Source organism: Sebastes fasciatus, chromosome 9, assembly GCF_043250625.1.
Source record: "Sebastes fasciatus isolate fSebFas1 chromosome 9, fSebFas1.pri, whole genome shotgun sequence".
NCBI classification, from domain to species: Eukaryota; Metazoa; Chordata; class Actinopteri; order Perciformes; family Sebastidae; genus Sebastes; species Sebastes fasciatus.
Window position 1 is genome coordinate 18,391,828 of NC_133803.1, and position 27,586 is coordinate 18,419,413.

The window sequence follows — 27,586 nt, forward strand, 5'->3', positions numbered from 1 at the left end:
ACTGTACTTCCCTATACTAGAGCAGAAATACAAAACTCCTTGAATTAATATCTAATAATTCACTCTCTATTTATAGGTGATGAGGTGGTTGTTATCCAAGGCAAACTGGACGGAATAAAAACAAAGTATGCTGAGATCAACTCTATGAGTGATGGCGTTTTGAAGACATTGGAGCGGGTCTTGAGTCTCTCCACTAAGCTGCAGCATACCCATGAGGACCTGGGCTCCTGGCTGGAGAACGTAGAGGCTGAGGTCAGCGCTTTTGCTGATCAGGAGCCAGTGGGCGAGCAGCTCATTCATGCACAAAGCAGGCAGAAGGTATGAGTTCCTACAATAAAAGTTTGAGACAGAAATGAATACCAAATGTAGTCTTTAACATAAAATACCTTTTTCTGTGCGTCATGTAATCTTGTCCAGGCCTTGTTGAAGGAGAGCAAAGAGCAAAAACCTGTGATGGACAAGCTGAATGAGTTGAGCAGCTCTCTCTTGGATCTGATCCCCTGGCACACTCGTGAGGGTCTGGACAAGCTGGTGACTGAGGATAATGAGCGGTACAGAGCCGTCTGCGACACCGTCACCCAGCAGGTCGACCAGATCAACGCTGACATACTAAAGTCACAGCAGGTAAACCACAGAAACTGATAAACAGCTTTCATCTCATCTGGCTTTTTTCTCTGCTTTTTTCTTTTCAATTTCTTTTCAATTGTTCCTCTTCTACTTTAATTTCCGTATTTAATTAGGAGATGAAACGTTTTCATGGATGGAGAATGTCAGTGATTTTTCTCTGTTTCCAGTTTGAACAGGCTGCAGACGCTGAACTCTCCTGGCTGACTGACGCTGAGAGGAAGTTGCTGTCGATGGGCGACATCAGGCTGGAGCAGGACCAAACCACAGCCCAGCTCCAAGCACAGAAGGTTAGCCTATCATATTGTGTATGCGTGTGTATGTGGATAGACACAGGCCTCCATTTAAACAAAGTACAGTAAACAGAGCGGTTTGTTTTGTAACATCCAGCCAAACTCACTCTACCGGTTTTCCAGATCTTCTCCATGGACATCATGAGGCACAAGGATGCCGTGGATGATATCATCAAAACAGGAGAGGCCATTATGAACAGCAAAAACCCTGAGGAGAAAGAAATCTTGAAGGTGAAAAGAATATATTTCCAATTTGAAATGGGAAATTATTCATTAAGAATGTGCACATGAGTTAAAGATGTTGGTGGTTTTCAATCAGGCCCGGACCCAGACTCTCTTGGAGAAGTACGGCGCTGTCAGTCAGCTGAACTCGGAGCGCTGTCTGCAGCTGGAGCGAGCCCAGTCTCTGGCCAGTCAGTTCTGGGAGACCCATGAGGAGATGTGGCCGTGGCTTCAGGAAACCTTGAGCGACTTCAGCCAGCTGCCGCTACCCTCCATCGAGTATGAAAAACTCCGACAGCAGCAAGAGGAGCTCAGGGTAAGAGGCCAACAGAAGCAGATGTTCAGTAAAACACTTTTATTTAAGCAATTCAAAACCTTAATGTGTCATATCATCTGCAGCAAATGCGAGAGCTGATTTCCGAACACAAGCCCCACATCGACAAGATGAATAAGACGGGGCCTCAGTTGCTTGAGCTCAGCCCGGTGGAGGGAGAGCCCATCAGAGAGAAGTACACCGTTACAGATCAACTTTACACCAAACTCAAGGCTGATGTCAAGGAGAGAGCTGCCACTCTGGATGAGGCCATCTCCAAGTCCACCCAGGTCAGGAGCAGTTGTTCACTGGGTGTTTCTAAAGAAATGTTTGATTTTTCTTGCTCATTTTTTAATAAATAATGAATAATATAATATATCATAAATGAATAAATAAATAAATAAAATATATCATACATATGTATTTATTTAAATATTTATTACATTTTTAAATGTTGAGCCATTGAGTTTAGAAATAGATTATTATAATATCGGGTTATAGAGATCATAAGTAGCTATACATAGTAACTGTAACACAGTAGCTTTAACATGATGATAATAATAATAATGATAACTTTATTTATAGAGCACTTTTCATACAAGAGATGTAGCTCAACGTGCTTTAAAAAATTAAAATGCAACACATTTAAACAAGTGCAAATAGTCAATAATAGACAATAAAAAGACATATATAAAATAAAATATATATAAACATGTATATGTTTATATATAAATGTATATATGTGAAATTAAAAAATCATGAAATATAAATAAATAATAATAAATAATATATATGAATATTAGAGAATTAGTAAAAAAAAAAAAAAGAAAAGAAGAATTGCATTCATTTTAAGCCAAATTAAATGAATGGGTTTTCAGCTGTCATTTAAAATATTCACAGAGCCCGCATCTCTTATGGTATCTGTAGTGTATTCCATAATTTTGGATCATAGTTAAAAAAAAGCTGCGCTGCCTAATTTCATATGTGTATTATTGTGTGTATTTCAAAAATTATGATTATAAAAATTATGACCATGTTATAACATCTAAAGCTTTATGAATCATAATCATTTTATATTAAGGCTACAACAAAATATAATTTTTATTTTTGATTAATCTAATTCATTCACTTCTAATTCTTTTCTTGATTTATCAATTTATTGTTTATTCTATGAAATGTCAGAAAATAGTGAAACCCAAGAACCCAAGTTCAATCCAACACTCCACACGTCACAAATATTTCAGTTTTACAGGATTGTTGTTATAAATAGTGTCTTTCTGTAACATGAGAGCCAAACATTTCCCCAGCTGTCTTTAGTGTTATTATTACATTAAGTATAAATACAAACTTAAGGTGTTTCCTTTCCTCATTCTCCACCAGTTCCATGACAAAATTGACCCGATGCTGGAATCCCTGGAACGGATCGCTGAACGCCTGCGGCAGCCTCCGTCCATCTCGGTGGAGGTGGAAAAGATCAGGGAGCAGATTAGTGAAAATAAAGCCGTCTCTGTGGATTTGGAGAAGCTGCAGCCCTCTTATGAGACACTGAAGCAGCGAGGGGAGGAGATGATCGCACGATCTGAAGGACCAGATAAGGACATATCTGCCAAAGGTATATTATATCATCTTATGTGTTTAATTTTTATTTTATTCCCTTTATTTTTATTTAATTTAATCCAGTTAGAAGGGTTATAATAAGCCATAATAGGGCTTTGGGATGATTATAAGAGGCAATAAGACAAATAGCAGTTTAGAGGCATAATAATCACTGGCCAAACCTTTAATTCTCCCCCTATCAAAACGTGCGATCATTCTTAAAATCGTTGGCTTTAGATCTTAGTTTGAGTTTTGGATCAGACCTATTTGTTCACTGGATTGTGAAAGCTTTCCTCCAGGTGTTGCTTTAATGGGATGCCATTCTTTTTTTTTAGATACAAGTAAAAATCCAAGCACGAGACCAAACAGTTTCTCATTAAACCTGTAAATGTGCAAGATGTGTTCCCCATCTCACACACAGCTGAGGAATACACGCTGATATTTGACATTTTATTTTGTTAATTGATTTATTGTATTTCCCCCCCACTAGTTGTACAAGACAAACTGGACCAGATGGTGTTCCTGTGGAACGACATCCAGGCCTTACATGAGGAGCGGGAGGTGAAGCTGCTGGATGTCATGGACCTGGCAGACAAGTTCTGGTGTGACCACTGTGCTCTCATCGCCACCATCAAAGACAGCTATGACCTGCTGAGAGAGCTAGAGGAGCCCGGAGTCGATCCTTCAGTCGTCAAACAGCAGCAGGAGTTTGTCGAGGTAGTAAACAGATCCCCCAAAAACAAATGATTGAATCAACGGATGGATAATTAAGAATGATGGAGCATTTCTTTGTCTGCTTTTTGTCTCTACAGGGATTTAAGGAGGAGATCGATGGGCTGCAGGAAGAGCTCGAAGTGGTTCAAAACCAAGGTGCAGAGCTGATGACGGCCTGCGGGGAACCTGATAAACCTGTGATAAAGAAAAGCCTTGATGAGGTAATAGATTACATCTTTACAAAGACATATTCTTTCTTCTTCACTTGCTGGGCGTCAGGGCTGTTTTTGTCTGCCTGCATATGGCTTGTGGTGATTTATTGGTGTCATATTTCCAGGTGAACTCAGCGTGGGAAAATCTCAATAAGACCTGGAAGGAGAGAGTAGAACGTCTGGAAGAAGCCATGCAGGCTGCTGTGCAGTTTCAGGACGGCCTGCAGGTACGTTGATCACTGCTGCATTGTGTTTGGAAAGAATAATCTGAGTACTTGGACTGGCTAATATATGAATATTATATTGATATCGTGTTATGAGACTAGATACCGTCTTAGATTTAGAAGATAAGTGTTGTCTTTTCCTGGTTTTAAAGGCTGCATTACAGTAAAGTGATGTGATTTTCTGAATATACCAGACTGTTCTAGCTGTTTCTATTATTTGCTGTTACCCACTTAATAATTATCCACATTAGTGATGATTATTTATCGCAATATCAAGGTTTTTGGTCTAAAATATGGTGATATTTGATTTTCTCCATATCGCACAGCCCTACTGTGACACAGTAAGATCTTTAGGCCTCCTACTCATACAACAGACTTTTTCATTATTGTATAACTAATTATAGAATATAATTGTTCGTGGAGACATGTACATGCATTTTAAAGTTAAACACACACTGGGAGCCAGCCAGTTTTTAAGATGAAACCACAGATTACAGTGCTTTTTTTTTTTATTGCACTTGATTTGAAGCGATACAACATTTTATGAGAGACCTACAGTATTTATTTCGAAACAATAAACACCCACCACAGTGCTTCGCTATATTTGGCTCAAACTTTGACTTGGGTGTATAAAGTTCTTCTATAAAGATATTTATATAATACTTATGCTTTAATTTCACCAACTTTAAGGATCACACTCCTTTAAAATGATAGTATTTAAGTTCAGGGGTTGTTTTTCACTTTTACTGTGTTTGTTTACCTAATGTGTCAACCAGATAGATTTACTGCAGACCAACTGTAAGATAGCGTGACACTAGACGTGAAACATGACTCCCTATGCAGCTTTGTTTTCTCCCAGTAACAATGGTTTCCCACCTTGTACGCAGGGTATGTTTGACTGGGTGGATATTCTGGAGGGCAAACTGGATTCAATGTCGCCCGTCGGCACAGACCTGGAAACTGTCAAGCAGCAGATTGTAGAACTCAAGGTACAGTCTTCTTGTATTAGTGTTTGAATATACAACAGCAGGGTATTCTTATAATTCACTGTTGTTCTGTCTTATTAATTCACTTCTTTAACTTTACTGCGGTATTCAGAGCTACAGAGGCTCTGTCATATAACAGCTGTGTTTATGTTCTGTGCTTGATTCATAACCTGCCGCAGTTAGTATAAAAGCTCTGTAAAAATAGCTTTATAAAAGTAAGTCTCATTGTCTTTGATGTACAATAAGACACATCTTGTGCTGAGAAGGCATAGCCAGCAGATGTATTGTCCACAAAGCTTTGTGTTTGTGTTGACTGATTGGGTTGTACCACTCAGGAGTTCAAAGGTGAGGCGTACCAGCTGCAGATCGAGATGGAGCGCCTGAACCACCAGGCGGGCCTCCTGCTGAAGAAGGTGACGGAGGAGGCCGATCGCTGTGCCATCCAGGAGCCGATGTCCGAGCTCAAGATGCTCTGGGACAACCTGGATGAGAAGATCATCGGCCGACAGGTCAGAAAAGCTTAATTCACACTGTTCAATGTGGCAATGTGCTGTTTAAATACAGTATGTAATAACTTTCACGCGCTACATTATCTAATGGTTTGATCTGTCATTAATCCAGCACAAACTGGAGGGAGGCCTCCTGGCTCTGGGCCAGTTCCAGCACGCACTGGACGAGCTGCTGGCCTGGATGAGCCACACCGAGGAGCTGCTCAATGACCAGAGGAAGGCTGGAGGAGACCCCAAAGCCGTCGAGATAGAACTCGCTAAGCATCATGTACGACAAGAGTATTTTTTTCTTTCAAATTCAAACATGTTTCAGTAGTCAAGTGTACTTTTATACGACAATTGGTTTAGCAAATGAACATCAGAAAAAGAACAAGGAGGCAGTAGATTTATCGTGCTGTATTGTTTATTCCGGTTTAGGTTTAGTTTTGTCCTTCGTGCTTCAGATCCATCATCTCTTTATCTTCATCCCTACAGGTTCTCCAGAATGACGTGTTGGCTCATAAGGCGACAGTCGAGACGGTCAACAAGGCCGGTAAAGATCTGGTGGAGTCCAGCGCTGGAGAGGAAGCTTCCAGTCTGCAAAGCAAACTGGAGAACCTGAACCAGCGGTGGAAAGCCATCCTGGAGAAATCAGGGCAGAGGAAGCAACAACTAGAAGGCGCCCTGCTTCAGGTAGGAAAATCATTTTCACCACAACTTATTAGGGCCCATTATTCATTATTCATTGTTCAATAGAAGCCAATGGGATTTTTCCATTGGGTTTTGGATTATTGCAGAAAATAAACTCCGTGGTAAACACACGTTTATGATACTTACATGTTTTGTTCAGCATGATAATCTTCACAAATGAACACCACTTCTGTGATTTTTGAAGCGTGAATGCAATCGCCAGAAGTAAAAAGCTAACGTTAGGCTATAAACAAACTACACCACTGTCACATCAGTGCAAGTATACACGCAGCGGGATATTTACTGTCGTCGTATTTTATGTCGTAGAACAAAACATTAAAATCTCTTAAGCTTGTGTTGACCACAGACCTTATTTCAGGCATCTAACTAAAAACCCATTGACTTCGAGACAAGGAAACTGCAACTCATTTCCGAGTTTAGGACTCATTCCTGTAGCACTCTGTAAACTGTGATTGATTCTTTTCTCCCAGGGGACAGGGGAGCAATTAAGTCATGTCAAAGTCATAATTTGTTTTTGGAGGAATGATCTTTACTGTATCTCTGCCCTCCCTCCTCATTCCTTTTCTATTCATAGCTTTGACCTTTAGCGGGGTGCTTTGATGTGAGGGGGGGTATGAGAAACAGAAATATATCCTGGATTTAGATTTCAAGTCAAGAAATGTTCTTCAAAAACACATAATCTGTCACAGATTGAGAGGGTTTTCATAGTATTTATCAGAAAAAAGTGCCAAAAAATCCAATCAAAGGAGGTTTCATTTGGTACCCAGTTAACTTACAACAGTTTTAAACGTTAATTAAAATTAAAAGCAACACTTTCTAATTTTTGTAATTTTTGTAATTTCTATCAAAGGCTTTATTTCATTACATTTCAGGCTTCTTAATTGCTTCATACCGCAGATTTTGGTGGCTAAATGAATCCAAGGAATTAATAACTCAGACGTCCTCCTCTCTGAGCCACAGGATGCTCACAATGAATGTTTGTGTGACACCTTTTGTCCTGACTCAGGTTGTATTGTGTTGTAGGCCCAAGGTTTCCATGGCGAGATAGAAGATATGCAGCAATGGCTGAAAGACACAGAACGTCAGCTGTTGGCATCAAAGGCTGTGGGAGGCTTACCAGACACGGCCCGGGAGCAGCTTAACGCCCATCTGGTATGTGTTTAACAATATGAAAGGCCGCATACAGATGGCAGGCTTGTAAAGGAGACAACCATGTCTTTTCTGTGTTTTACCCGAAGTGTGAAAATTAAATGACACTGCGAAATACACCACTTGCATCGCCCTGCAGAGGATGACAAAAAGCGTGGCAGATTGATTAAGCCGTGACTGACTATAATGAATTTAGGAATGTTTCCCATCTTTGTTTCTCTAATGGAGAAACCCTAGACACTTTCACAACAAACTCTCCCTGAAGGATCATCAGTAGTGACATTATACGGAGCCAAAAACTGAGGGATTATCTGTGGGAACATGCCGCTGAGAGTCTAATTCTTTCACCATTTTTGGACTAGATTTGGACTCATGTAAAAATAAAGTGTACTGACAGATTCATCACGTACACTTCGGACTCTCGTATTGTTCTCCAAAACTAAAGCTGTAATTCAGCCGCTCCCCTCATGTCATTGTGTCTTCTTGCAGGAGTTATGTTCTGCCTTTGAGGTGAAGGAGGAGCTGTATCAGGAGCTGATGAACAAGGGTCACCAGCTGCTCGCCATTACACCCGAGGGTCCTGACAGCAACACGGAGCAGGACCTCGCCAACCTGAAGGACAAATGGGAAGCGGTGCAGGGGAAGGTCGCTGAGAGAAAGGTACAGTATGGGAGTTGTGGTGAGGACGGTAGAGCTTGCACTTCTCTCATCTCAATGATTCACAACTTCGGCTTTAGGTGCCAGTGAGAGATCGCTGACATACACTTGGGCCATGACTCTGTATTTGTAAGCCTCTAATCCCGGTGTCGATAATGAATGGTGTAAGGACGGCGTGTTGGCAGGCACACACAGGATGTGGTCGCACTGTAGATCACAGCAGGCGAGTTATCGTCTGAGTCAGCGTGGAACAACTGTGGTCTTGTCTCGTATGTTGTTACACTTGACAAGTGCGGGAAATAAATAATAGAGCTAATATTTGAGCCAAAATAAAGACTCATCAGTCACTACGTTGATCTTTTGGGAAATCGTATTTATGTGTTATTCCATTGCGAAAACATTTTCTCACTTTTTCTGCTACAATAAATAAACAGAATAAAAAGATCAATCTCCTCTCCCTTACCACTCCAGATATGGAGATCCTCGTTCTGGCTGCTTTGAGAGTTTGCTGTAACATTTTGCTTTTGCTTCCTATTTACTTTGGTCCTGTTCCAAGGGATTTATAAATCTTAGAGCCGGACAGAGTTGCAGCTGCTGGCCAAACTCTCTTCAGCAGTGTGACATTTTCTCTCGTCGAGTGAGCCGAACACATTTTCCAAACAGAAAAGAGTTTATTCAAATCATAAAATAAGTACTGTCTATTAAACTACAATGCCATATTTAGCCTCTCTCAACATGACTCACAATGTATATGAGAGAAACACATTATTACCCATAACTCTCATCAGTTTGTAATGTCATTAAAACAGCATTTATGTGATGAGGCTGTACCAGTGGATGTTTTCCAGCGATGGAGTCACTGTGGATGTTTCTCTCATTCAATTAAAAGCTCATCATTCCCTCTCTGCTCCACCATCAGCCTCTCCAGAGATGTTAACTTCCTCTAAACAGAGGTCATGTTCGGCACAATTGAAGTGTAATTATTTTTCCCTCCTCCTCATTATCTAGTGTTGTGGCAACCAAGTGGTTTGTTTTCAGCAGGAGGATACAGGTCATAATAGCGCTCAGGATTATGTCCATCTCTACGCGTGGAGCCTGACAATGTGTGTTGTGTCTACAGGTGAAACTAGAGGAAGCCTTTACGCTGGCCACGGATTTCCACAACTCTCTGCAGGACTTCATCAACTGGCTCACCCAAGCAGAGCAGACGCTGAACATGGTTTCTCCCGCCTCCCTCATACTGGACACCATCATGTTTCAGATTGATGAACATAAGGTAATGTTTGTACAAAGAGAAGGGTTTACATACACAGCCTCTGAAGTTAATGATGATATAAAACATTTGTTATGTGTGTGCTTTTACTGTTTTTCCTGATGCTAAGCAAAAGTGTTTGTATTAAAAAGCCAGTACTAACACCTGACCTAAACCTTTCTCTCCTCTCTTTGCCATGCAGGTGTTTGTGACGGAGGTGAACTCCCACAGGGAACACATCATTGACCTGGACAAGACAGGAACACATCTGAAGTACTTCAGCCAGAAACAGGATGTGGTCCTGATCAAGAACCTGCTGCTGAGTGTGCAGGGCCGCTGGGAGAAGCTGGTGCAGCGGTCCGTTGAGCGAGGTCGCCTGCTGGACGACGCCAGGAAGAGGGCGAAACAGGTTTGAAACAGGCTTTGTTTCACTCAGTGGCGGCGCCAGAGCCTTTGTTTTGCTGGCGCTGTGGGTGTCAGTGAGGGTGCTCTGAATTTTAGGGTTTCCCATTAATGTGCCGGTCGCCACAGTTTCATTTTTACTTTAACACCCTCGACACATGTACACACATGAATGAGCATTGCCAGTTTTGTTTAGTTTTTCTAGCTCCTAGCCGTTGTCCAATGAGCTCCTGGAACTGTGGATTTTTGATGCGTGACTTCCTCTCTCCTCCTGACCCGCCGGAAATCCCCCATCAGAAACTCATGTGCACTGACACATTAATCAAATCTGTTCTAAGGCATTCAAAATTATAAATTCACCAGAGAAATTTCTTGAGGGTGTTATGGCTGTCCTAGGGGAAGCTACAGCACCCTAAAGTCCCTCCCTGGCACCGCCTATTATTTTCATTGGAAAGTTCTGGAAAAGGGTATGAAGCCTGTTTCATACTCTGTCTACAGCTTATTACAGCGGTTTCATTAATATGGGCCCTTTTCTGCTCTTAGGGCCTGAGAGGCTAATCATATGAACATTTAACAGGACTCGGCCATAAATCAAGTGAAATCATACCTTTGTTTGTTTCTTTATCCTTCATTAGTTCCATGAATCTTGGAATAAGCTGATGGAGTGGCTGGACGAGTCGGAGAAGACTCTGGACTCAGAAGTGGAAATCGCCAACGATCCAGACAAAATCAAGACGCAGCTGGTGCAGCACAAGGTGACCCAGCATCGTCTTATTGCGCTTTACTGGGAAAAAAGAATGAGAGTAAAAACAACCAGCGAACCTTTGACAGCAGAGTTTCTTTCATCTAACAGAAACAACATCTGCATCCAAAACCTTTTTTACAAGTCGGAATAATGAGACAGCTGTTTAATGTGTGATATACTGTATGAGTGTTGGAAGCAGACGATTCCAACAGCGAAAGCTATTTATAGGAATTACAGTATCTACAGAATGCATTAGTCGTGGATTTGCTTGCGTTACAGACTACCTCATCCTCTCTTGATGTTTTTGCAGCGTTATGTGGGGATATCGTGCTAATCCTATCATAATCCCTCGATGGACCAAATGTATTAGCAGTAACCCTGCTTTTGGATACTTTTAATCTCTGTGGAGCAGTGGCTCTTGAGTTTTGACCCCCTTTTTGGTTTCCCTCACAGAATACTGTCTCCTTAATCACAAAACACACACACACAGATTAGGATATTATCTGGCATGACAACAGTAGCAAGAAGAAAATCTGTGACCCTGTGCATTTAAAGATATAGACTTACAACAATCCCCTATACTTGACTATTGTCTGGTTGTTTGTTTCCTGAATGCAGTGAAATGTCTTTATAGTTTGGAGGTTGGAGCTTTTTGATGACGTTGTTTCTCATCCGCAGGAGTTCCAAAAAGCCGTGGGCAGCAAACACTCAGTGTACGACACCACCATTCGAACAGGGCGAGCCCTGAAAGACAAGACCTCCCTCCAGGATGATAATCAGAAGCTGGACGACAACCTGAGTGAACTGAGGGACAAATGGGACACCGTTTGTGGCAAGTCAGTAGAAAGGTAAGGACGCATCTTCCCACATGTGTTGCTGTATCAACTACCAGTCAGACTATTTGCAAATTCGTTCACTGTTCATGCTTTGTGTTCTCCCACAGACAAAACAAGCTGGAGGAGGCCCTGTTGTTCTCCGGCCAGTTTACAGACGCTCTCCAGGCTCTCATTGACTGGCTTTACAGAGTGGAGCCTCAGCTGGCTGAGGACCAGCCCGTACACGGAGACATAGACCTGGTTCTCAACCTGATAGACAACCACAAGGTAGGAAACAACACCAGACCACATCACAGCGTGACCCAGAGCTGCTAGTTGAACGCTAGTCAAATAAATGTCTTTAGTGGCAGCACCGAAACCCAACTTCAAAAGCATAGAAGTTTTCACTGCTGCATTAACACCACCCTTTCCTTTCTTCATTGATTGTTGCTCATCACAATAGATAACAAAGGACACTTAAACCACACCAGGGTTGGACTAAAAATTCAAACAACAAAAGGCCGTTGTGGTATCTTTCCATTTAAAGTCCCTGTTCTTTCAAGTTTTCTGTGCAGCAAAGATGTCTTTAATAGCGATGTTATGTTTGCTCATCCCCAATGTTATTATTAATAATAAGTGCACTACATCAGCAGCAGAAGTAATTCTGTTTTTTGTTGAACCAACAGCTTTGACGTTGAAGTCAAATACATTTTCCCTCTGTACTTTCTCATTGAATTTGTAAATAGCAGAAATATGCTTGAATTAGGGCTGCTTGATTATGGCAAAAATCAAAATCACGATTATTTTTGTCAATATTGAGATCTCAATTATATAATATGATGACTCAATGACTTTGGAAACATCATGCATTTGTTAAACTTTTTCTTTTAAAATGTCTTTTTAACAGTGGATTTTCTTGAACTTTAAATATAATTCAATTGATAAATAATAATAATAATAAATGTATAAAAAATGAGATCGATAAAATGAATAATATACAATTCTATATACTGTATATACATTTAAATAAATAATATAAAAATAAAATAATATAAAAATAATTACAATGTTAAAAATAATATAAATAAAATATACAAATAATAAAATTTAAAAATTGTAATAAATCTAAATAAATAAGATCAACTATGTTGTAATGTTAGTGCACTTTCACAACCTACTGAAAACTACTAAACATAAATATTCAATATATAAAATAAAAATAAATATGAATTAAATCATTGTTCACTGCCACAACCTGCTGATAACTCCTGAACATATATTCAACATTTTGGTAAACTGTATTCAACATATTCCAGTCAATAACTAACTAAAACGTTGTTGCACAATAATTGTTTTATCTTGTTTTCATAATCGTTGGAAGCCAAAATCGTAATTTAAAATAAAATTTGATTAATCATCCAGCCCTAGCTTGAATTACACAAATCTTAAACTATTAAATATGTTGTATGTGGGTTCATTTTGTCCTTCTCTGATTGGTCGCTGCAGGTTTTCCAGAAGGAGTTGGGAAAGAGGACAGTAAGCGTTCAAGCCCTCAAACGTTCAGCCAAGGACCTGATCGAGAGCAGTCACGACGACTCGTCCTGGGTCAAAGTCCAGATGCAGGAGCTGAGCACTCGCTGGGAGACGGTGTGCAACCTCTCGGTGTCCAAACAGGCCCGGCTGGAGCAGGCCCTGTGTCAGGTACTGTGGAGTAACTAACAGCCGTTACATAGCAGGTAAACTGACTCTGTAAGTCTGACTGATCTGTATCTTCTGGCTGCAGGCTGAAGAGTTTCACTCGACGGTTCACATCCTACTGGAGTGGCTGGCTGAGGCGGAGCAGAGTTTGCGTTTCCATGGCAGCCTGCCTGATGATGAGGAGGCTCTGCAGGCGCTTATTGAACAACACAAGGCAAATATTCATATTGTTTTATCTAAAGTAAACCTTTGGGTTTATATTTAAATTTTATATTTTGACAGTTTTTGTTGCTTAAATAAATAAATGTAACATGCTGGCATCTTTTTGTCTTTTGCTTGAGTAAACAGTTACAACCCTGATTCTGTAAATGTGTCTACAAGTAGATGCCGTGTCATCTTTCATGCCAAAAATGCAGTGTTGAAGAGAGTCCAGTAGTAAATCTAATCTTGTTCCCGTTTGCTATTTTTAAGGAGTTCATGAAGAAACTGGAGGAGAAGCGTGTGGCTCTAAATAAAGCAACGAGTTTGGGGGAGGCTATTCTGGTCATCTGCCATCCAGACTCCATCACAACCATCAAACACTGGAACACCATCATTAAAGCCCGGCTCGAAGAGGTCAGTTCACAGCTGCGTACATTCCTTTCATACCCACACGTATGACGCAGCACAAACACACAATTTGGATGCTTCAAGCTATGCAATAGTTTTCTTAGTGCCTTTTTTCGCAAAATTCACACATTTTGAGGTGGCATGTGTACGCCTCATCACACAAGAGGAATTGCTCTGTCTCTATTTAACATTTGTGTAATGTTGCTGTTACAGGTGCAGGCTTGGGCCAGGCAGCACCAGCAGAGACTGGCCACGGCTCTCACTGAGCTGTTGGCCACTCAGGAGCTGCTGGAGAATCTGCTGATGTGGCTGCAGTGGGCCGAGACCAACCTCAACGATAAGGACAAGGAGCAGCTGCCGCAGGAGCTCGAGGAGGTCAAAAGCCTCATAGCAGAACACCAGGTAGAAATAATTCCAGCATAGTTTTTTTGAACGGTTAATTGTTAGGGTACATGAACCATACTGGAAGCATACTTGTTGATTTTCCCTGTAGGCATTCATGGAGGAAATGACCAGGAAGCAACCAGATGTTGATAAAATCACCAAGACACACAAAAGGAAGGCTGCTGTGGAGCCCCCAGTCCAGTCACACATCCCTGTGCTCGACAAAGGAAGACCTGGAAGTATGTATCACACAAATACCCCTCACAGAGCATGACCTGAGCCATCTGTTCCAGTGTTTAGTCACCGCAGGGTGACGCGACATCCTCATCGTGTACATTTTAGCACCTGGAATGACGTCATTGCTCATCTAGTCATCCTGATTACACGGTGAGGGCACAGTCATTATGAAGGTTTTTGTCTTTCACTTACAGGAAAGCGTTCCCCCACACAAACGATGTATGCGTCAGCAACACAACCTCCCATTGAAACCAAAAACCCCAGGGTTAACCTGCTGGTCACCAAGTGGCAGCACGTGTGGCTGCTGGCTTTGGACAGAAGGAGGAAACTCAATGATGCCTTGGACAGACTGGAGGAGGTACAGTAATAAGCTCTCTGTATGATTGTGAGCACTTTTTTTTCTGCAAAGTTGTGCTCATATGACCGTTTATTGTTTCTGTGCAGCTGAAGGAATTTGCCAACTTCGATTTTGATGTGTGGCGGAAGCGCTACATGCGCTGGATGAACCATAAAAAGTCTCGTGTCATGGACTTCTTCCGCCGCATTGACAAAGATCAAGATGGCAAAGTGACCCGACAGGAGTTCATAGAGGGCATCCTCTCCTCCAGTAAGTGTCTAACATACAAATTCACAACTGAACAGCATGTACCCCAGCCAGCAAAATGCTCATTTTGTACCACTTTAATGTGTCTTCAATAGAATTCCCCACCAGTCGTCTGGAGATGAGCGCTGTGGCAGACATATTTGACAGAGACGGTGACGGCTACATTGACTACTATGAGTTTGTGGCAGCTCTTCATCCTAACAAGGACGCTTACAAACCGCTAACAGATGCTGACAAAATTGAAGATGAGGTGATACAAACTCACATTCCCAGAATATTTAAATTTAAATCTAGTTTAGGGAATTATGGTTCAATAACATGTTCTCTGTTTGTAGGTTACACGACAAGTAGCAAAATGCAAATGTACAAAACGATTCCAAGTGGAGCAAATTGGTGCCAACAAATACCGGGTAAGCAGATTTTACATTTTATTAAGAGCAAATGTTTCAACAAATACAAGCAGTGTCATGATTGTGAAATGTTTTAAATACTAGCAGCTTTATTTCTCAGAAAGGTAAGTGCTGCAAAAAGTGTCAATAAAGGTCAATACATAGTAAAAACTCTAACCTTTCTATATTTTTATTATTCCTCACATCACCAGTTCTACCTTGGAAACCAGGTACATGTGAAAGTCCTCTTCCGTTTTTACTCCTCTGGTCTGTGCCTTATCAAGCCTTTTTCCATTTACCATGTTTGCTTTCCAATTAACACTCTCTGCCCGGAGACCTGGCTGATGTTTACAGACTGAAACTCAGAAGTAGAGATAAAGATCTATGGCCGCCTGATTTAATCCATAAGGAACACTGGCCTAAGATGTGTTTTCAGTCTAACATACAATTTTATCTATAATGACCAATGAAAGAAGCATTAAAGGGGAACAATATTCATACATGTTATTCCTATGGTCTAAGACAGTCCAAAAAAAGATTAGTAAACATGAACAACTCTCTCCCAAATCTAAAAACTAGAGTGCTAAAACTCAAACTTGTGATGTCCTCATCAAGTATAACGTTTGGAACTGCTCCACAGACAATGAATTGGTAGCAGTGGTGGCTTTTACTTAAGTAAAAGTTCAAATACCACAGTCTAAAAACACTCCATTGCATGTAAAAGTCTTGAATTCAGAATGTTACTGAAGTATTATCAGCAAAATGTACTTAAAGTATCAAAAGTAAAAGTACTCATTATGCAGAACGGCTCCTTTTAAAGTGTCATATTCTCATAGAATATTATATTATTCTGTCTTTATCACTAACACATTCATTTTAATGTTGTAGTTCTTCAATTTGGAGTCAATTAAGATACTACTGGGTAGATTAGTACTACATTATTGCATCATATCACAAAAGTATATCATGTGTTTTTTTTATGTAAAAAGTATTTAGCAGCTAAAGTGTAAAATATATGTATAGTGGAGTAAAAAGTGCAATATTTCCCTCTGAGATGTAGTGGTGTAGAAGTATAAAGTAGCAGAAAATAAGATCCTCAAAATTGTACTTAAGTACAGTACTTGAGTAAATGTACTTGGTTACATTCCACCACAGATGGGTAGAGATGTTATAGATGACGCTGGGAGGAGGGGGATGTTCTGAGTATATGGGAACATTTTCTGTTTGACAACTGAGAACACGACAATAAAATAAAGTTAATTTAGGTATAAAAATAAAATAAAAATCAGCCTCCTATTCATTGTCAAAGAAGCAGCTCCAGACATTATACCGTATGACATCGCAAGTTTGAGACTTACTTCTCTGGTTTCTGGCTTTGCGAGAGAGTAGCTCATGTTCACAAATATAGATTGAGCTTTTCTCGGCCGTGGTAATAACATGTTGGAATTCTTAATTTAGGTGGTGTTCTCCTTTAAAGGCCCCGTGTGTTTAAGTTTTATGTGATTCTCGCATTTTTCAGATTGTTCTTATGACGTAAAGTAAGAAAAGTAATCCAGGTGAAAATGAGCGTAGTAAATATTTATACATCTGCTTTTGAGTTTCAGAAAATGCAGTATTACAAGCCAATACCATTCCAGCCCATATTTTTTATTAGTCCACGGGCATAAATTCATCTGCTGGGCAGTTTGGAAAAATAATGCTTTGTGTGTGCTTGCCTTTGGCGCTTCAGTATCATGGGAATGATTTACCTCGACATTGGCTGACATACTTCTGTGTAACTGACACTGTTTATTAATTTACTTTCATAGTTGGGCAACCTTGATGACTTCAATGAATACTTTGCATTTACTGAGTTAATATGTCTTGAAAAAATTGCATGTTACAGTTTAACACTCATGACTGATATGTGTTCATATGCCACATGCTTTCCAGAAGCTTGTTTGGATTAAGATTAATAATAGTAAGAGGGGATAGGGGCTTTAGTGTTGGTTTGTGAACTAGTTTGTTTTGATGTGTCACACAACAATTCATTGATATAACTCTTTTGACAGTTTGGTCTGGTTCACTGCTTACATGACTCCTTACTCGGCGATGAGACAATAGCAAACAGGGAAAATCAAAATCTTACCCCCCACCTACACGTTGCCGTTTTGGAAAGCTGTATTCTGGTAAATGGTTATTCTTAAGATATTTCTTGTGCCTCTTTTTTCCTTCAGATCATCATCACATTTAATGTATTTGATCACTTAAATCACCAGTGGCATTAAATCATTATAATGATCATACAAGATTTCTTTACCAGTTTGAAGAGACATCATAAGATAGTAGGCACCTAGCGGAGGCTCATCATTGTTTGGTCGTGTCTGCGTGTCACACTGTGGTGGATTATTAGACAGAAATGATTTGAAACCATTCCTCATGTCGTTCTCGGTGTGTCATTGGAGCTGCTAGCTGCATCGGATCTGCATCCGTGTCAATGCATCCCGAACATTTGAGTCCTAGTTGTAGAAAGTGCAACAAAGTGCTGGATTGCAGGAGATTGCTGTTTGTCCGCTTGATCATGATGTTTTTTTTGACAGAAAGCATGCGGCTGTGATCGTCCTGTGTGATTTATGTCTTTGTGCTAATGCTCATGGTCACATCCAACTGGCTGTCCATCACCTCATAAACCTCGAACCATTCACACCCATTTAACATGCTCTGTGTTTTTATGTGTGGTTGGTTTGATGGAAGGCATTTTATTATACACTAGTGCCTCCTGGTGGTAAAATAATGTGCCTTCAGTTAATGTTTTTTTTCACAGGCTCAACCTGCAGTAACAGCAGCGACCTGAAGCCAGACACTGTCAGAATAAAGTCACACATTACCACCAGAAAACACACATTAACTGAAATTATTCAAATTATAAAAGGTCCACTTCTGTATCAGTTTACTGTGTAAAGTTGTTTTAACAGTCTCTATGCAATACAGGAGCTAGAATTCAGTTTGCTATAACTGTAACAGATATCCACGTAAAGCCTGACTGATGCTAGAGTTATAGGGCTGATTCTGCTATTTCGGAGTAATAAATAAAATAATACATTTATTATGTGATAATGAAATATCAGCCAATTGTCCACTAAACGTCATAATAACTATGTGATGAAGGCACCATTTCTAAGATATCAGAATTAGTATTTTCTGACATTCATTGGTGTGATTTTGTTTCTTATTGGCCAAAATGATAAACACAGATTACAATAAACAATATCTGCAGTAAACCAATATTAGATAATCATTTTGACTCAACAATAAAAAAAAAGGTGTGTAAGAAAATATCGGAAATGTTGAGTATTGCAATATTACGTTTTGTGATACAGTATAGACTCTCAAAAACCCAATATTGATTTTTAATTAATAGTTAACATGCAAAGATTAACTCAGTCAGTACTTTATTTCATTTGCAAAGAGATGTGCCCTCTCAAAGAAGTGCTATGATGTTGGATGTAACAGGGACTGTGATAAATGCTAATGCAGATCCCACTGTTCTGATTGCATAAAAAAAAAACTTTGTTTACTCCGATTTTATGCATATAGTGATATGTTCAGGTTTCCTAAAATTAGATTTAAAAATTGCAATATATCACCTTGCTTACAGTATCGCAATATATCATGATATATCAAATCATAACCCTTGTACCACGATACGTATCGTATCGCCAGATTGTTGCCAATGCACAGCCCTAGTATCAATGAGTCAGACTCAACATCAAATGATTATACTGTACGTACGAGGAAATGTTTGTTATGTGAAAATAAAACAGTCAATTTAGCATGAACTCATTTAGAAGTAATGGACTCTTATAGTAATTTAGGAACAAATACATTTGAATCACACACACCAGCACACACTACTAGAGGAAAACCAGTTGGATTGACCTTCATGTAATTTGTGTCTTTGAGAATGAAAACTGAAAACGTATGTTATTGTCTCATAATCCTGTTTGTGTAAATCTGTGCAACATTGAAAAGGAAATCAGCGCTGAAGTGGAAAAAACGCATCTTTGATGGCTGTTTGATTTTTGCACGGACAATTTTGATCGAAGTTAACGAATTCCACACTAATAATAATAATAATAATAATAATAATAATAATAATAATAATAATAATAAAATAATTGGCATAAATGTGATTCTCCAAACAAGTCTGTTTTGTTTTCCAGTGTTGCACAGCTTCTCGTCTGCAGTGAGAGAGTGTTCATACAGTGTTTTCACCTCATCTCCTCTCTGTTTTCCTTCCCCCCTCGCTGTAGTTTGGAGACTCTCAGCAGCTTCGTCTAGTGCGTATCTTACGCAGCACTGTGATGGTGCGGGTGGGAGGAGGCTGGATGGCTCTGGATGAGTTCCTGGTGAAGAACGACCCCTGTCGAGGTTAGTTCAAAAGTTCAAGAAGTCACAATGTAGCGCTGAAAAGTGTACATGTCCAATTTAGTCTAGAATGACTAGAACATTACAGTTTGGGTCATTCATTTTATTTTTAAAAAATCTATTTAGGAAGGTGAACATTTGATTTGTCTGATTTCTGATTTACAAAAAAACATTTCTATTGCTGCGCTGTACTGCTGTATGGATAGTTACTAATGATAAAGATTATTATTATTATAAGGATTATTGATTGAATATACTGTCTATGAACCATTATAGCCACACTGTGTGGTAAATTATGTCTAATTGAAATCATTACAACTTGTTTAGAGTGAGGATTACATATTTATACCGTACATTATTTAAGAGTAAAGTCAGATAATCCATTAACTCAGTTAGAAACAATGATATTCTTTTTACCAAAATTACATTATTATTGTTTCATTACTTAATAAAATAATTCAGAATAACTGAAGGGATTAGTATTTTCTCGGTTCTAGATTCATCAAAGGTTTTGGAGAGTTTAAGAGTCTAATCCTCAGTTTGAATATAAGTGGAAGTAACCACTGTGACTGTCTTTTACTGATTTATACTTTATTTTAGAATCATGTTAGTGGTTATTTACTTTCTTCTTTGAGTCTGCCCTCGCTATCTTAACACACCACTGAGCTCTAAAGTTAAATAACAGGAAAAACGTAGTGAAATAACCCAGCAGGACTCAAATTACCTTTTAGAAAATGTATTTCATTTGTTAGCGGATTTATAGAATTGGTGAGGCATGAATATTGAGAGTAAGAACAGTTATTTATAGCTTTAAATTAGAGTGCAAAGTACAATTACTGATTGCCGCCTACATATGTATATCAGTATGAAAGCACTCTCTCTGTGCCCACGTCTGGTTGCAAAAGCTTTATGTACTCTTGCTTGTTTCTGCTATCTTCTGTATTAATTATACATTTCTGTATTTCCTGCTAAACCTTCCCTCCTGCTGAACACGATATCATTTCTTCCAGTTCATCACCACGGGAGCAAAATGTTGCGCTCGGAATCAAACTCTTCAATTACTCAGTCTCCCATAGGTTGGCAAGTCTCAAACTTACTCACCTTGCTCCATGAACCCACCTGTGGTATGTGTGTCTGCACATCCGACTGTGTTCTGCTTATGTTGGTGTGCCGTAGCTGTGTGTTGAGCGCTCATCGTGAATGGCATCCTCATAACACTCACAATCAACTGTCATTCAGCTGCGGCTGGTTTTTCACGCATGCAGTTGTTTTGTGTGAGTCACATCACCCGCCGTCTCTTTCTCCGAGGCACTGTTTTGGGACTTGAAGCGGCAAATGAGCTCTTTTGTCTCTCTCAGCATGCAATGAGCGGCTCTCAGCCGAGCTTCTTTTGCAGTTTTCAGGTTTGCTTGACAATCAAACAAAACCCCATGAGAGGTTCAAGAGATGCTTAGCTGAATATATAATACCTATAAATATACAACTCAACTAACATCGTCATTGGGGAAAATGATGAAGTTGTCTCTATATAACACACAACAAATCTGAAACAGTATATTTGTTTTTAACACAACTGGTGCAAGGTGTTTGGTTTATTATTCTGTGTAGTTTATGTTGTTTTGGTGTGGGAGTGTTTGAGCATACTTTGATTTGTTTTCATCTTTTCACCATTTGTTTAGCACTCCAAGCAAACAGAGAAGTGTTGCTGGTTGAGAAACAAAAAGTTGATTCCACTACTGTTGCAAGCAGTATGGATGAGATGTGAAACTAGCATGAATCTCGTGTTTTCATCGTTTATTCAGTATTTGAATCCCACCTTTTATTTGAATTCATTTGAAATATTCTGCTTTATTTAAAATCATATCATGGTGACACTTTATTTTATATATTTCCCTAATAATTCCCCAATAAGTTATTTAGATGTTTCCTGGAAATAAATATGTAATGTGGCCGTTAATTGCGAAAACAGTTTACAATTTACAATTAATTAATAACAATTATTATTACACGGCTTTGTTGAATACTCGATTCTGATTGGTTAATCACGGAGTTCTACGGTCTGTTATTTCTTAATAGCAGACCGTTGCTATGAATAACAAACCGTTGCTATGGGCGCTGCTCTGATGTCGGACTCTGGCGGACCGTTTTGTGTCAAATTATTGATTTCTTAAGGAAGTAGCCGTGTAATAAGATGGATAATGTACAGCTAGTGGGTCATCGCTATGAAATAAACCCCTTCAGGGCAATGCAAAAAAAAATTTAATACTAAATTAATAATTAATCAATATTTGCTTCTCTGTAAATTGATCAATTCTTTCAAGGAAATGTACCTATAATTAGTACTACATAGTTAATCCTGGGAAATTAGGGACTTAAAATGGAAAATAAAGTGTTAACTCACATCCTCATCAACACAAAACTACTACTAAAAATAATCCCAGTTGTATTTATGCAATATGGCTCATATGGAGTGTCATTTCTCAGCTAAAGGCAGGACCAACATGGAGCTACGAGAGAAGTTCATCCTCCCGGAGGGAACCACTCAGGTGATGGCGAGCTTCCGCTACCGAGGCCGGAGATCACGGCCGTCGTCCAGAGGAGCTTCTCCCAACAGATCCACCTCCAGTCAGAGCTGTGCGGTCCCATCAAACCCACCAGCGACCAGTACGCCCAAGGTGAGAGGCTCCATTCTGCTGTGAGAGCCAGTTTCTCTAGTTGTCTGTCACACCGTTGATTGATCACCCCCCCCACCATGATTCTCCTCTCATTTGTTTTCACTTTATTGATCACTCTCTTTTGTTTTTCTTCCATCTAGTGTCTGGTAGTTTTTGATTTGTGAATCCATGTCTGTGTTTCTTTGATTTGCCATTGTTCCCCAGACACAACACATAACCCGCAATTATGATAAACCCTGGCTTACAAACAGCAAACCCTCCACTCCTCTTAAATCATCAGACTCCTTTGGGAGCCAAGGTTCATCCTCAGAGGTATAGTCATATAGTATAGAGCACACGATGTGGGATGCTTCAGATTTATGACTCAACTGAAATCTACTGCATAATTATCAAAACAGAGACGAAACACATAATATATATATACAGTATATATCACCAGTCAGCCTAGATGGAGCTCCTAGTTTGTAAAAGGTGTATTTGATAGAGGTTTTTATTTCTGATTTAGCTGATTTCCAATTTTATTCTGCAATGAGACTTCAGTTGGGTCTATAAACTCTTTGATTACTAACGGGCTGAATATTTAATTCTTGCCTGACGAAATGTCTGTCTCATTTTAATTCCACTATAATACGAACAGCCTTATATTTAATCTATGCATGTGTGATGGTTTAATGACTTTCTAACTACAGGTTTAACATATAATTGAAATACTAACTGCTTCTGAAAGAGATGTTACAAAAATAAAGATTTTTTTTTAAATCAAATTTAAAACTAACAACATTCATACTACCTTCTGGTACAAACTGTTATGTACTTCAGTTGATAAAGACCGTTTTCTAAAACACTGTAACGATACTGTGCAGTTAACTCCCATTGAATACAAATGAAAGTAATCAAAGTTTTATGTTTTGCAGAGTACACCAGTTCAAGGCAGCAAATTACGTCTTCCTGGATACTTGTCAGGCAAAGGATTTCAGTCTGGTGAGGAGGGAACCTTGATCAGCACTGCTGTACTGAAAGCTCGAACGACGATAGGTGGTGAGTAGAGAGAAACCTCAGTGAAGTGTGTGAATTAAAGAAAGAAAGCCACTGATGAACAAACCCTTTTTTATATGTTTAAATAAAACGTGTTGCGGTTGCAATAACCTTTTCAGGGGTTTAAGGAGCGATTTATAGTTTGTAAAAAATGATGGATGAAGCATCTGAGATGTCACCCAGATGTCACTGAAGGTGTTGTAGAAATTGCTAAACAGGTGAGGGATAATGTACAGCGAGCCGGTCATTGTTGTGAAATAAACACTGACAGGTCGCGAATGGGTGACCCCGACGCTGTCTGTGCATTATCCTGCTTATTATACGGCTACTTACCTAAGAAATCAATCATTTTACACAAAAATAGTCCGCCAGAGTCCGACATAAGAATTGCTTCCATAGCAACGGCCTCTTATACATAGCAACGGTCTGCAATAAACAAATAACAGACCGTCGAACGCTGTGATTGACCAATCAAAATCGAGTATTCAACAAAGCCGTGTAATAATATTGGATAAAAGACTACAAATTCAATGATAATGACTGCAAATCAATGTCTTACCAATGTGACACCTCTACTGTTAAGGCTCACTCTTCTTTAATTATCGTCATTTTGTCTTTTCTAGAGTCGAGAAAAATTTCCAGCCGACCTGGAAGTAAAGCAGGAAGCAGAGGGAGCAGTCGCAGAGGAAGTGACGCCTCTGACTTTGACATCTCAGACATCGCGTCTGTGTGCTCGGACGTGTCCGATGCGGTCGGGGACTCGACCCGAGCGACGCCGCGCTCCGCGTCCCGTCAGCACGGAGGGAAAGCCTCCAAGATCCCCACTCCTCAGAGGAGATCCACTCCCACAAGCAAACTGGCCAAGGGATCCAAGCGATAGTCAGTGGCCTTGAAAACAAACAACCAAGGAGCTAGTTGCACCCTAAACGGACACTGGAGATATCTAACTTAAAAAGACTGCAAATGTGTTGAGTGTTATTTAAATTGTTGCGAAGATGTAAAATATTCAGTTGAGAGGCAATATGGTTTAATATTATGTGTGAATGGAATGTTAATGGCCTTGTGCATTTGTTTTTAATGTATTTTATTTTTTGTGAAAAATGTCAAATTGTTTTTATCGTACCTTATTTTATTGAACCTGTAGAGGTTTGACGAACACTAGAAAAAACCCGGGAATGACTACGTTGTACCGTTAGCTAACATTTCTAAACACACTAATGAAGGGCAATGCGTGGGATAGCGCTGTGAGAGTTACTGAATGTAATGTAATTTATGTTTGCTGATGTTTGGAGTAGATGGTGCATTATGGTACCATTTGACGCACTGCATTTATCTATTTAAGTGCTATGATATACTGCCAACATGCATTTAAAGGGCAATGCAATATACTACAATAAACCCCAGTAAGCACTGCAGAAACCTTTGAAAAACACTATTTAAGGCAAGTAGCAGAAACCTCGTAATCATGAAGCTTTTAAGTCCTGTTTGTTTGTGAGCAGCTGCAGTCCCTGTTTCGTTTGACCACTTCACAGCATTGACCTCGAAGAGGTGCCACTCCATGTAGACATTCTCTTGTGCATCCATGTCGATGTCTGGTTAATTTCGGTAGAGCTGAAATTGTCACTGTAACATTACTTTGTAATAAACCTGCTTGCAGAAAGTCACCAGAGGCTGGTGTGGACCACAGAATCCTCTCTGCTTCGCTGCTTTCAGCTCATTTTATTAGACAGGCTAGTAGCAGTCTGTCGGCCGGTCAGTCGGTCCGCCACCTCGCTCCAGACTCTCAACAACTGTTGGATGGATTGCTGTGAAATTTCGTACAGACATTCATGCAGGGCGGGAAATTTTGGTTTCAAAGGTGGGGGTGACAGGTATTAGTACAGTCCAAAATCCTCAAAAGAGCTTCATTTTTTCAGATACCCCAACCTAGAACAAAACACAACCATGTTTTTTCATAATCTTGATGATGATGGTCATAACAAAAATATTTTATTCGGCAAAATACAGCAAAAAGTCATGAAATTGATCAACATACAACTCTGGAGATGGTGTTGGGGTGGACCTCCTTAATCTCATGTTTTCACCTATTGCTTGGATTTAGTTCAAATTTGCACTAATAGTGCCCTGATATCTGTCCTACACCTCAAAGCAATATGAATATCAAAATATGTATGTATTAGAAAACTAGAGCCTAGAGGCTATAAAATACAAAGTTGTCATAGGTGGAAATTTCAGGCAAGACTGACTCCATAGACACTTCATGTTGGTACGCCCTGGGCGCACACAACACTATTCAAGTGTGCAAAGGATATATACAAATTATGTATTACACTCAGGATATTCTACTCATTATTTCGGTCGCTGCCCAAACAGCACAGATCTACATGATACTAAAATGGGGTAAATGTCATGTTATTCCATTGTGCTTGGCCTCTGAGATCAGCACTGTTATTAGACTGTTAGGCACACATAACCAGACAGACTGGACCCAATAGGCCTTTTTCACAGAAGACATTTTGACTTGTCTCAGTAGGAAAAGCACAGGTGTACATAATTAAATTAATGATGCCTGAATTCCATTTAGCTGCTTTCATTTCCGGTTCTTGGTATGGTGCGTGCTGGCTCACTGTCACTCTCACTGGGACACTTGAATACAACAAAGACATCATTAGTGTTATTAGTAACACCTGTGCTTTTCCTGCTATGACAAGCCATAATGTCTGCTGTGAGAAAGACCTGCATCATGTGATGCATCATGTCTCTAAAAAACACTGTTGTTCCATGCTGGATTACAAAGCCCTCGTTGGAAAGATACAACAGTGACGGAGCGATTCAAAGTGAGTTTCTAGACCGCTCCAGAGATATTCCAAAAAAACTAGTAGACCCGAAAATGAGTTAGCATTTTACCACTTCCAGGGTGCCCTCCTCTGGAAGTCAATAGGTTTTTTTAATGGGTTTATAGTTAGACTTCTAAAATAAGGTCTGTTGTTAACACAAGCTTCAGTAAAGGATCTGAGTACTTCTTCCACCACCGGCCTTTTCTCACAGTCTCCCTAGTTGACAGATGCAGACAGTGTGGAGGTTTTTCTTGGTCCACTGGGTGGAATGTTTGCAGAGCATCTTATGTGTAGCTGTGACATACTGCACCTTTCTCTCAGTGAGACCTTCTGGATGATAAAACACTGTCTTGAATGAACATATACACTGACTGTTTTTTAAAGCGATTATAGACTTAAGTTTCTACAAGTCCCCACAAAAAGTATTTGCTGAGTAAAACTTTGCTGAGAAATATTATTATTATTTTATCCTTCAATAGCTACATAAATGCCCTGATGTGTTCACCTTCATTTCCTTAATGTGCTGACTCAGTTTACCGGACTTGACTGTAGGTGTAACTGGCCTATGAGAAGAGACAGATCCTCTAGGGACCAAAGGTGGAGTGGAGATTAGGGGTCAGGCTCCTGTGAGACCGAGAGCTTCTAGTTTGAAAGGTCCTCCTGTTCAGCTCAAACACTGGGCCGGGGATGGCACTGTAGAGTGGGATTTATCATCACACCAGGAACTGGAAAAGACCCCTCTGCAGGAGCCCTGGTACTTTCTTTTTTTCAGGAATATGTGAGTAATGACAACTTTCTCTTTAATTTTTCAGTATTTTTTAAATACATTTTGATATAGATTGGGGTTGTACATTATTTCGGGCTGCTAATCGAAAGGAGAATGATGTAGTTTTATCAGCTGTGTATGTTATCTAGTGATTAGTGTAATAGTTTTTCTCTAATTTTGGGAAACTTTAGAATATTTGCATGGACAAATCAATTCAGTTGGCACATACTTGAAGGCATATACTTGTATCATAGAATATGATCATAAACCTTGGTAGTCAAAGATATTAAAATGTTTTGTATTTAAAATGATTTAAAAAGACAATTTCACCAGTTTTGATTTGATATACCTTTAGGTTACGGCAAGAAATTTAACATTACGTTGTTTTTTTCTTTATTCTTTCTAAACCTTTAACATTTATGTATAGAAATGTATATTTTATTGAGTGCCTAACTTCTGTTTAACAGCCTACTGCACTTGCATATCGGTTAATCTGATTTATAGGATTATTGATCCATTTAATTGCTGTACTGCAGGCACTT

At 39.6% G+C, this 27,586-nt stretch overlaps 1 protein-coding gene across 9 annotated transcripts in view; it reads left to right on the top strand.

Annotated features, from left to right (window-relative positions):
• dst (dystonin) overlaps positions 1 to 25,130 on the top strand; it is a 122,206-nt gene extending 97,076 nt beyond the window's left edge. For 7 of the 9 annotated variants that reach the window (XM_074646386.1, XM_074646381.1, XM_074646382.1 and 4 more), the window contains 38 exons: positions 77 to 318; positions 418 to 624; positions 795 to 914; positions 1,041 to 1,148; positions 1,237 to 1,455; positions 1,539 to 1,742; positions 2,833 to 3,064; positions 3,539 to 3,765; positions 3,861 to 3,983; positions 4,100 to 4,201; positions 5,086 to 5,187; positions 5,520 to 5,693; positions 5,806 to 5,961; positions 6,168 to 6,365; positions 7,407 to 7,535; positions 8,022 to 8,192; positions 9,310 to 9,465; positions 9,644 to 9,850; positions 10,479 to 10,598; positions 11,267 to 11,436; positions 11,532 to 11,691; positions 12,910 to 13,104; positions 13,187 to 13,315; positions 13,573 to 13,716; positions 13,924 to 14,112; positions 14,204 to 14,333; positions 14,526 to 14,689; positions 14,776 to 14,938; positions 15,031 to 15,185; positions 15,271 to 15,345; positions 15,537 to 15,554; positions 17,376 to 17,492; positions 19,617 to 19,734; positions 20,742 to 20,855; positions 22,216 to 22,406; positions 22,611 to 22,718; positions 23,321 to 23,444; positions 24,065 to 25,130. In XM_074646386.1, the coding sequence (XP_074502487.1) occupies positions 77 to 318; positions 418 to 624; positions 795 to 914; positions 1,041 to 1,148; positions 1,237 to 1,455; positions 1,539 to 1,742; positions 2,833 to 3,064; positions 3,539 to 3,765; positions 3,861 to 3,983; positions 4,100 to 4,201; positions 5,086 to 5,187; positions 5,520 to 5,693; positions 5,806 to 5,961; positions 6,168 to 6,365; positions 7,407 to 7,535; positions 8,022 to 8,192; positions 9,310 to 9,465; positions 9,644 to 9,850; positions 10,479 to 10,598; positions 11,267 to 11,436; positions 11,532 to 11,691; positions 12,910 to 13,104; positions 13,187 to 13,315; positions 13,573 to 13,716; positions 13,924 to 14,112; positions 14,204 to 14,333; positions 14,526 to 14,689; positions 14,776 to 14,938; positions 15,031 to 15,185; positions 15,271 to 15,345; positions 15,537 to 15,554; positions 17,376 to 17,492; positions 19,617 to 19,734; positions 20,742 to 20,855; positions 22,216 to 22,406; positions 22,611 to 22,718; positions 23,321 to 23,444; positions 24,065 to 24,321 (5,918 nt within the window). In that variant the 3' untranslated portion in view covers positions 24,322 to 25,130. The remainder of the gene's footprint in view (positions 1 to 76; positions 319 to 417; positions 625 to 794; positions 915 to 1,040; positions 1,149 to 1,236; positions 1,456 to 1,538; positions 1,743 to 2,832; positions 3,065 to 3,538; positions 3,766 to 3,860; positions 3,984 to 4,099; positions 4,202 to 5,085; positions 5,188 to 5,519; positions 5,694 to 5,805; positions 5,962 to 6,167; positions 6,366 to 7,406; positions 7,536 to 8,021; positions 8,193 to 9,309; positions 9,466 to 9,643; positions 9,851 to 10,478; positions 10,599 to 11,266; positions 11,437 to 11,531; positions 11,692 to 12,909; positions 13,105 to 13,186; positions 13,316 to 13,572; positions 13,717 to 13,923; positions 14,113 to 14,203; positions 14,334 to 14,525; positions 14,690 to 14,775; positions 14,939 to 15,030; positions 15,186 to 15,270; positions 15,346 to 15,536; positions 15,555 to 17,375; positions 17,493 to 19,616; positions 19,735 to 20,741; positions 20,856 to 22,215; positions 22,407 to 22,610; positions 22,719 to 23,320; positions 23,445 to 24,064) is intronic. The other 2 variants (XM_074646379.1, XM_074646387.1) reach the window with 2 other exon arrangements.
• The last annotated feature ends 2,456 nt before the right edge of the window (positions 25,131 to 27,586 follow it).